The sequence below is a fragment of the Protomyctophum bolini genome (assembly GCF_963924005.1).
Source record: "Protomyctophum bolini genome assembly, chromosome: 6".
Taxonomy (NCBI): Eukaryota; Metazoa; Chordata; class Actinopteri; order Myctophiformes; family Myctophidae; genus Protomyctophum; species Protomyctophum bolini.
In genome coordinates, this window is record NC_137867.1 from 28,593,680 (window position 1) to 28,604,148 (window position 10,469).

The 10,469-nt window shown below is 43.3% G+C and overlaps 1 protein-coding gene across 1 annotated transcript; it reads right to left on the minus strand.

Annotated features, from left to right (window-relative positions):
* Nucleotides 1-5,449: 5,449 nt before the first annotated feature.
* Nucleotides 5,450-9,792, minus strand: neff1 (neuronal intermediate filament family member 1; the record flags this gene model as incomplete). Its single annotated transcript, XM_080765181.1, is given in 8 exon segments — nucleotides 5,450-5,825; nucleotides 5,969-6,093; nucleotides 6,305-6,628; nucleotides 8,827-9,580; nucleotides 9,582-9,673; nucleotides 9,677-9,731; nucleotides 9,733-9,765; nucleotides 9,767-9,792. Coding segments are annotated over 8 exon segments (1,785 nt in total).
* Between the last annotated feature and the right edge of the window lie 677 nt (nucleotides 9,793-10,469).

The following is a 10,469-nucleotide window of genomic DNA, read 5'->3' on the forward strand; positions in this document are numbered from 1 at the left end:
CATGAAGGAAGCATGAGTTCAAGTCCGTTTCTCTCCCCATGTCCCCCATATATGGGGACTAGGTTGGTGGAGGGTGTGTAGAGCCCAGGATCACATTAGATAATTGACACAGGGGTGAAAAATGGGTTACAAAGATCGTGGGGAAAAAAAGAATTATAAAAATCTGTGAACAGAGGTCCCCAGTAGCAAGTGGTGCACCATGGGGGACCGGGCCTTCTGCTCGTCAGCACCGTGCCCATGGAATAGCTTTCCTATCGATTTAAGAGCACTGCAGACCATGGCATTTTCATGTTCAATAATTGTGTAACCATTGTCGGCAATATCCTTTTGTGCTTGATATTGTTTTAGTATTTGTTTTAACCATGTAGCACGTGAATTCCTTTTGAATGAAAAGTGCACAATTTATTATTATTAGCATTAAATTATCACAACACCCATTGAAATGTCATGATTTAGCAGAATTGTATTTTTTCTCACAATGTGTTGATTTGTTCTTCACCCAGTAGCTTACTATGAGCATTGATATTAGAAGTGTTGTGGATTGTTTTAGCTTTAGGCTGCTATACCAGCCGCTACACTGTTTGAAGAATTGTAACATCATCAGAAATGTCTAGGTTGCTGTGAGACTTATCTTTTTCTTTCATTTAAGAAAAATCACACTCGTGTGAAGTGAGGGGCGCTCTTATCATCACACATTTTGTGCTCAGCCAATCAAATCAGCACATTCCGTGCTACGGACACAGAGACACACAAAGCTGTTGTGATGTAAAGCACAGATACATGTAAAGCACATCTTTACATCACCACATCATTATACTGTACAACACATTCCATGCTCAGCCAATCAAATCATCACATTCGTGGTACACACAGACACACAAAGCCCGGCATAGGAGGGGCTGGCACGGCGGCACCCCTAAAAAAAAAACTCTACCAATGCAAATGTAAAACAGCAAGATGAAATGACTAGTTAAGATGATACAGACTGTAGACTTCCCAGAGTGTGTTCAGTGTGTGTCCTTGCTGGTGACAGCTGGGCAGACGAGCTTCTTTGGACAACAGTCATCCATCAAATCACGGCCCCATCCTATACCTTTGTGTGCAGACTGAGAGGCCAAGATGAATAGATGGAACTATGAAGCTATGTCTGTTAATGACATGGTTGGTGGCCCAAAGGTTATAGAAACAGGCTGACTGGAAAGTCACAAATTCACATTCTCAGCTGAGCTGGCTGATATAATCTGGCCAGGGAACAGAATCAGCAAGTGTGAAGGTGACCTGAGCCGAGCCCACACACTACTCCAGCAGAGCTGCTGTGCTGCTGTAATATTGATATACAGGTCCATCCCAACGAATTAGAATAATCTGAAAAAGTTCATTATTTGCCATAATTTAATAAAATATTGTTTTATTGATGATTGATGAAAATCAAAAAATCCTATCTCAGTGAATTAGAATATTTTACGAGACCACAAAAAAATGATTTTTTTTAAACGAGAAATGTCGACCATCTGAAAAGTATATTAATGTACCGGTATGCAGTTACTACTTGGTCTGGGCTACTTTTGAACAAATTATTTCATCAATGGGGCGTGGCATGGAGGTGATCAGTCTGTGGCACTGTTGAGGTGTTTTGGAAGCCCAGGTTTGCTTTGATAACAGCTGTAAATTAATGTGTATTGTTCAGTCTTTTGTCTCACACCTTCCTCTTGACAATACAACCAAGATTCTCTGTGGGGTTCAGGTCAGGCCAGTTGGCTGGTCAGTTAAACACAGTAATACCATGGTCAGTACCAGTTACTAGTAGTTTTGACACTGTGGGCAGGTGCCAAATCGAGCTGGAAAGGAAAATTAGCATCTCCATGAAGCTTGTCAACATACTGAAGCACACAGTGGTGTAAAATATCATAATAGATGGTTGTGTTGAGACTCTGGACATGACAAAACACAGTGATGATTTAGGCCTGCATGTTATCGGCTGGTGTTGATCCACAGTAGTGGTAGTAGGAGGCTGATCACCTCCATGCCACGCCCCATTGATGAAATAATTTGTTCAAAAGTAGCCCAGACCAAGTAGTAACTGCATACATTAATATACTTTTCAGATAGTCGACCATTCTCTTTAAAAACATTTGTTTTAGTGGTCTCATAAAATATTCTAATTCACTGAGATAGGATTTTTAGATTTCCATGAGCTGTACGCCACAATCATCAATATTAAAACAATAAAAGGCTTGAATTATTTCAGTTGTGTAATGAATCTAAAATATATGAAAATGTATTTATTTTTATTACATTATGGCAAATAATGAACTTTTTCAGATTATTCTAATTCGTTGGGATGGACCTGTACATGTGTACTAAAGAATCTCAGCACTTCTTGAAATGTGTTTTAAGTTACTTCTGTCACTTGTCATTTCAAAATACATGTACTTAATCACATTTTATGTGAAGTGTTTGGTTAATTATACTCATGCTTTGCTATGAACCTATATGCACAATTGTGACATAACAGATGAAAGACGGAAAAACCTTTCTTCAAAGGAAAAAGGACACCTTCAAAGGTGTCCTTTTTCAAGGGTACAGCTACATATCATATTTGAAATTGAAGACACATAAATAGGGAGCATTTGGTTAATAAATGTCTTTATTTGGCTTTGAGAGAAGAACATCACTGCATGAGACAGCAGCACATACAGTCACAGTTTTATAGCAGGACAGTCTTGTAAAGTGTCAGCGCTCCTCATCCACCCCAGAAGAATGTGAAATGCGGGTGAAAATGCAGTTTATAGTTTCAGTTAAGGCAAAATGTATTTTTTACATTTTCTAACACTCAACAAGCAAAATAATCTATCCCATCCCCAGATATTCAGGCTCCTGGAGTCAGACCATGCATTCATGCCCATTGATTGATTCATTTTTCAACAAAAGCTAGGGGGGTGAAAAAGGAAATGTAAATTAGAAAAGCCTTCTACAGCGATATATGCTTGGATCTATGTTTTAGGCTACACTTAATTTCATGTCCCTTCTCTGGGAGTTTACAAAATGTAAACTTGAGAAGAACAGGTCATTTTATTGCAGGATCATAGTTAATTTACAAATGCTTAGAAGAATGGAATGCCTGTTTTCCAAAGTTCAGTTTGGTAAACATGACCAGATGTCTCCATTCTACCCAGTACATATCCTCATATTATAGCTTGCCCCTATCTTATATGCTCCCATATGTCTTGTACTCCATTATTTCCCAAGCAGCTCAATCATTTTCAGCTCTTCCTAAACACTACTACATACAGTATACACCTATCCTTGCAGCCCCATTTCTTTTAACCTACTTACAGTATAAAAACTCTCTTGCCGTCCTCGTGCAAGGCAGGCCATGAGTACTTTTTTCCATCGGACTGCAGAGACAGTGAGGGTGATGATAAGGGGGTTTGGGGGCTAGGAGGGTTTGTACGGATTAGGGGTTGGGTGTGGAAGTGGGAGTTAGGTGGGATTCTGGTGATAATAGCCCTTACAATGCAGCGCCATACATAATGCCATATGTGACAAGTGGCATTTAAACCACCCCTGCCATCTGCAGTCTGGATGGAGTGTCCTTCGCTGTCACAAACAGCTGCGCTTGCTGACTGCAACCATAGTTATAATTCTCTCCCTTTCTCTGACTGACACACTGAAACATTCTAAGTACACTATTACAGCAGATAAACTAAGAGACAGTTGTCTGACTATATGTAAAATGGCTAGTAATGACCAAATATAAGGCTTTCACTAATAATGGAGGTAGAAGGTAGCCATGCAAGCAGGTTTGTAGACAATTATTCAATGCTGGCAGGTTATTTTGGGAATATCCAGCTCATCGATAAGTGAATCAATCCATGGGGGTGAGTATCCATATACAAAAAATAATTATGTGATACAAAGCAGCATTTAAAACTACAGTTTTCTTTCCCGGTGCAAAAAATCCCCACAGAGGAGCTGCAGCATCACGTGCTCCTCTAACAACAGAAAATAGAGGTCCCTCCTATTTTAAAATATACAATTTCTCTGAGTTGCCATTCTTGCCGTGCTATGACTTTACATTGACAAAAAGAGGGACAGAGCGAGCGATGGAGGTGAATGGCTTGGCAAGTTTTTACATTTCCTTATGTCATGGACGTTATGGCATGAATGAAAGAGATGAGATATGTATCAGTGCATATACAGCACAACAACACACCATTTTCACTCATGAGAGGGATGAAGTCTACCTTCTGACTTTCGTTTTCTGGCAGCCTTAACATTCAGGAATTTGCAGACAGAGCCGATTCTACAATGAAATCTATACTTGCAGTACTTTCCAAACAGGAAGTTGGACTTGTAAAGTTGTGTCTTATGCTTTGCACCTGTGTGTTTATCTGAAAGTGTGTGTGTGTGTGTGTGTGTGTGTGTGTGTGTGTGTGTGTGTGTGTGTGTGTGTGTGTGTGTGTGTGTGTGTGTGTGTGTGTGTGTGTGTGTGTGTGTGTGTGTGTGTGTGTGTGTGTGTGTGTGTGTGTGTGTGTGTGTGTGTGTGTGTGTGTGTGTGTGTGTGTGCAATAGCAGAAAAAGGCCTGCCAGAGAATGCCTGGTTGTTAAGGTTAAGAGAGAGTTAGAACATTGGAGGACTGACAGCAACCTAAAACTCCTCCCCCTTCTATGGTATATACTGTAAATCCAAACCTCTCTCCACATCACATAAATCATACTGTTTTGTCAGATAGGAATGATGTTAGAATCTCCTTTTAGTGTAATTTCTCCAAAAAAGGCATATTCCTCCTTAGCCACTAGTAACTTGTCTCTCACCATTCCACAATTGACCGCAATTTAGGTTTCTTTCGGGGTTTTTTTTCATTGCACATTTTGACCATTAATGGAACATTTACTGTAGATTATATATAGGCAAGACATTCCTGACACGGAAACCATCTTGGATTTATAAGGCATTCTGTTCCATCCTGGCATCATATCTTTCATGTTCACGTACAATGAAAAACCATGAGAGAAGCTATTGAGCACCCTGTGCATGAAATATCACTGGTCATCATGATACATCTCAACCATACTACTACCATCTACTAATCTGGCCAGACTATGCTAGAGTGAGAAAGCGGGGAAAGTGTGTGGCATCACATACGATCGATGTACATATGCTTAGTGTGTGTGTGTGTGTGTGTGTGTGTGTGTGTGTGTGTGTGTGTGTGTGTGTGTGTGTGTGTGTGTGTGTGTGTGTGTGTGTGTGTGTGTGTGTGTGTGTGTGTGTGTGTGTGTGTGTGTGTGTGTGTGTGTGTGTGTGTGAGAGAGAGATAGAAACAAAGAGGATATGGATGGAGAGGTGGTAATATAAACATGGACATTATTGTGTGATTTGCTGTGGTGAGCAGGGCATTGTTGGCGATGGAGATAATGATGACAATGACATTTTAACAAAAGCAGTTTAGCTCTTGCTGGTCTTGCTGGACACGTCTCCCTTCTTCTTATCCTTCTCTTTCTCTTTCTCCTTCTGCTTTTTGTCATCTTCTTCCTGATCTTCTTCTTCATCCTCCTCTCCCTCCTCCTCTCCCTCTCCTTCCTCCTTGTCATCTCCCTCCTCACCATCCTCTCCCTCCTCCTCCTCTCCCTCATTCTCCTCGTTCTCCTCATCGTCATCCTTGTCCTCCTCCTCCTCTTCTTCCTCTGGCTTGGCGCTGGATTTCCTGTACGCTCCCAGGGTGTAGCTGCGGCTCGACGAATAGGAGAAGCCGGGGTAGCTGGAATGGAGCATGGCTCCGCCCACTGTGCTCAGACGACACTCCTCTCCCTCCAGCAGCTTCCTGTGAAGATGGAGAGAGAGAGAGAGAGAGAGAGAGAGATAAATAGTTAGTTGGTAAATAAGTTTAGGATTGAGAAAGAGACAAAGAGAGGCAGAGTTAAAGTAACAATTTATTTTACGGTCTAGGAATTCAAGGATTCAGACCTGTAGGCAGCGATCTCGATATCCAGGGCCATCTTCACATTGAGCAGGTCCTGGTACTCACGCAGGTGACGTGACATCTCTCCCTTGGTGCTGCGTAGAGCACCCTCCAGCTGCTGGATGGTATCCTACATACACACATAAAAACACACACACACACACACACACACACACACACACACACACAGAAACACACACACACACACACACAAACACACACACACACACACACACACGGAAATGAAATTCTACCTTTCAAACATTTTGGAGGGTTTTGAGCTCCCCTATGTGTTTCATGACATCATGTGTCATCCTAAATTCATTCCACAGGCCACATACCTGCATCTCTCCAATCTCGTTGCTGTGGCGATCCTCCATCTCAGCGATCTGCCTCTCCAAGGCCTCGTTGTGACCTCTGAGTGCATCGATCTCTAGGGTGCGTGACTGCACCTGCCTGCGGTACTCGCTCAACTCTTCCTTGGAATGTTTGATGGCGTCCTGGTGGCGGGCGGCCGCCTCTGTCACGTTGGCGAACTTGGAGCGGTACCAGTCTTCAGCCTGCACCTGGTTCTTGGCTGACAGCGTCTCATACTGAGCTCGGATGTCTTTCAGAGCCGTTGTCAGGTCCGGTTTGTCATGTCTCATGTCCATCTCCACAGAGACCTGGAAGCGAGACAAACCAAGAGGAATGTGGTTATTGTGTGAATTTGAGATTTATTTGTATTTAAAATATTGTTTTGATGCTCACATTAACCTTAGGAAGTATTATTTTATTTTTTTAGTTATGTTTAGGTTAAGATTGTTTATTGTGCCGGTAAATAGTGGAAATAATCATGAATTCAGCTTGTATTTTCTATTGCCTTTATTTGACCCGCAATAAACATAAGATGAATATGACAAAAAACGGTTAATATGAGCATCAAAACAATCGTTTTTTGTTTTTTTGGTTTTTTTAATTAGCACATATACATTCCATATGGTTGGAGTCGGACCACACACATGGACAAATTACACCATCAACTTGCCAACCCCTTGAGTAGGCTATAGGCTATTTCTAAAATAAATAAAATATTTAAGGTGTTTTTAATTTTATAGTTATAGAAGGAAATTAACATGTATTATGGCATATAAAGCCATGGGATCCTAAATCCAAAATAAGAAATCCACCACGTGAAATTATGTTGATGGTGATGATGATGATGAAATGATTGCTGCATCACCAAGGTGTCCTAATAATGTTTAGAATTATCTGAAGACATTTCTAAACAGCATGTGTTTGTGGGGAAAGAATGTTTTAGTTATAAACATTTTCGATTCAGTATAAGTGGTGTCCTGCTGTGTTGCAGTAAGTGAGATGCAATGCTGAAAGGTGCATGGTGAATTGACACTGTCAGTCTTCTCTGCCTTTCTCTACTGGTCTCTGCTGCCAATAGCTTACATATCAATACCATTACAGAGTACTGCAACACAATCATTACATTCAATGTAAGGCATTCTCAAGATGGGTTTGAAAAGTGTGGCCACTTTAACTCCAAATATACATTATTAAATAATGTATGTGTTTATGTTGCCTTAAATAATGTTCTTCTTTGTGAAAATCAAAAATGTACCTTGGTTTACGCTTTATTAGTTCGATTGAACCCTTAATTGCCTTGAGGGACTAATTTAAGTCAATATATAATTCAATAATATTGACAACTTGAAACTGAAAGAAAGGTTTGTGTGTGTGTGTGTGTGTGTGTGTGTGTGTGTGTGTGTGTGTGTGTGTGTGTGTGTGTGTGTGTGTGTGTGTGCGCGCTTGCTTGCTTGCTTGAGAGAGAGAGCTGTATAGTGCATGTTTTTGTGTGCAGCAGCAGCACTATACACTATAGTGACTATACCCTTGGTTTCCAGAAGAACACAAACTGACCAGAAGTCTATCAAAGCCAGTAAAGTATACGGTGTGGAGGGTCCAAATGAGTCAAACAGTTTGCCCCACAGAGTTTGCAGTGCACTGCACTAGACTAGACCACACCCCAAGATTATGCGCTATACTTCTCCGCACCTCTCTCTCTCTCTCTCTCTCTGCCACTTTCCAGACCACCCCCTCCCATCTCCCACTATTAGGCTCTCCTGCAAACAGACTATCCTCCTCACGCACGTATATGCGACACGCGCGTATATCACCTGGCTGCCTGCATGCTTAACAGCTGCAACACCCACACAACTCAAACTGCAAGTTGTAAACATAAACATTCTGTGCATGGGACTCAGTCTGTGACGTCGCAGACAAGATTCGCCAGTTTAGGGGCGGGGAGGGACAGCTCCGTGGTCCTGAAACGGAACTGCAGTGTCATAAATTCTCCCAGCTGTCACTAATCGCAATGCGCAGTCTGTCGTGTGTCGACGCATAATAATACGTGGATAAACTTGACTCACAATGTCTCCATACAGTCAGACATCAATCAAAGCTGAAATATTAGCTATAACTGCCTTATGACAACACTAACGACAAGAATTGCCACACATTCCCAAACAGAATGGCGTATATTGCAACATGAAATATGGGCTACTATAGTGAAAAGACCGTGGAGTCGTGGACTGCATGTCATGCATGCAGGTGAATCACAACGGTATAGGGTATAGGCTATATACTAATATAATAATATTAGTAAAGTGACGAGATGGGCGTTGATGGATGCAGCAAAACTTTATAGCCTGCCCTATATTATTGTGTATGACGATATAACTTGTATTGATGGGTTTTGTGGTAGCCTATAGCCATATGAGTTGGGTATTGTTGGGATATGTGTCAGTGAGAGGAATAATGTTAACAGGTGTAAATGCGCTGCGATGTGGTGTGATAAAGGTGTAACCAATACCTGTGTGGATTGCAGGGAAGCCTGCAACTCCAGCAACTCCTCCTCGTGAACTTTCCTGAGGAAGGCGATCTCGTCCAGCAGCGACTCTACTTTCTTCTCCAGCTCCAGCCGCGCGAGCGTGGCGTCGTCCACGTCCTTGCGGTAGCCCTTCAGGGAGTTCTCCGCCTCCTCGCGGAGCCTCGCCTCCTCCTCGAGCTTCTCCTTGACGTGCTCCAGCGTCTCGCTCATTTGCACGCAGTCCACGTGCATCTGGCTCTTCTCGTGGGTCAGCTCCTCCACACGCGCCCGCAGCTCGCGGATCTCCTGCTCGTACAGGTCGTGCAGGCGGGAAGGCTCGTTGTGGCGCTGCCGCAGCAAGGTGACTTCGGCCTCCAGCACCTTGTTCTGCTGCTCCAGGTTGTGCACCTTCTCGATGAAGTTGACGAAGCGGTCGTTCAGACCCTGCAGCTGCTCCTTCTCGTTGGTGCGGATGATTTTCAGCTCGTTCGTGACGGCCGTGGACTGCGTCAGGTCCACGGAGTCCGGCACGGACGAGAAGCTGCGTCCCGCTCCCACTTTGCGGTAGCTGGAGGATGTGGGCATGGACGGAGAGCCATAGGCGCGGTGGCCGCTGGAGCTGCGGTAACCCCCCGGGTGGCGAGAGGGGCTGCTGCCCAGGGACATGCGTCCAGACCGGGGGGCATCTCCGAAGATCTTCCGATAAGAACTGCTGGAGTACATGTCGCCGGAGTACATGCTTTCAGAAGTGAAATGGTGACCGGTCCGTTCTCACTGCGCTGTGGTGCAAATGTGTGTGGAGTTTGGGAGTGTGAGAGAGAAAGTGTGATGCGAGTGGTTTTTGGCTAAGTCAGGTGTTTTTATAGTGATGGCGGGGGCGCATCATTTGACGCAGGGACAATGGGAGATGGGGAAACCTGCAAGCTCCTGCAAAAACCTTCATTCCCAAGGGGCAACGAAGTCACTCATGCAGCTCCTGCTTGTAGCCATAACGCATCCTCGCCCATGCACTGCCTTAACATCATTTAATTAAGATGACGGTTATTTTAAACCTTTGCCGATGTCTTTCTATATCATATACATCTTGTAAGGCTATTCAAACGTTCATAAAGCTGCAAATTATTATAGTGCTATGGCCTATATGTTCTGATATGATTTAGGCCTATACGCGTCACGAATAAAAATCACATGCATCAAAGCATGTAGTTAAAGTGGGCTGCGCATGCACCTTGATGGTGGCGGTGATGAAGCACCACAAACTTTGCCACACCCCACACTCAATGATATTTTTTTAAAGGTTGAACGCTGGCATGTTAACACTTTACACCTTGTTGTGCAGTTTATGTCGTCTTTGCAGTCCTAGCAGAATCATGGCAGGATCGATGTACATATGCTTATAGTGTGTGTGTGTGTGTGTGTGTGTGTGTGTGTGTGTGTGTGTGTGTGTGCGTGTGTGGATGCTGCAGTCTGCATAGGCCTACTTCCAAATACAGCCATCCTCACGCCGACCTCCGCAATATCGGAATACTGGATGAGACAGTCAGAGACGCAGGTCTTATTGCGAGTCCCCTACCGATTAAATGTAAAACCTAATAGTAGGCTATAGCCTATATCAGTGCCCAACTGCCCATGTAGGATGTAGGCCA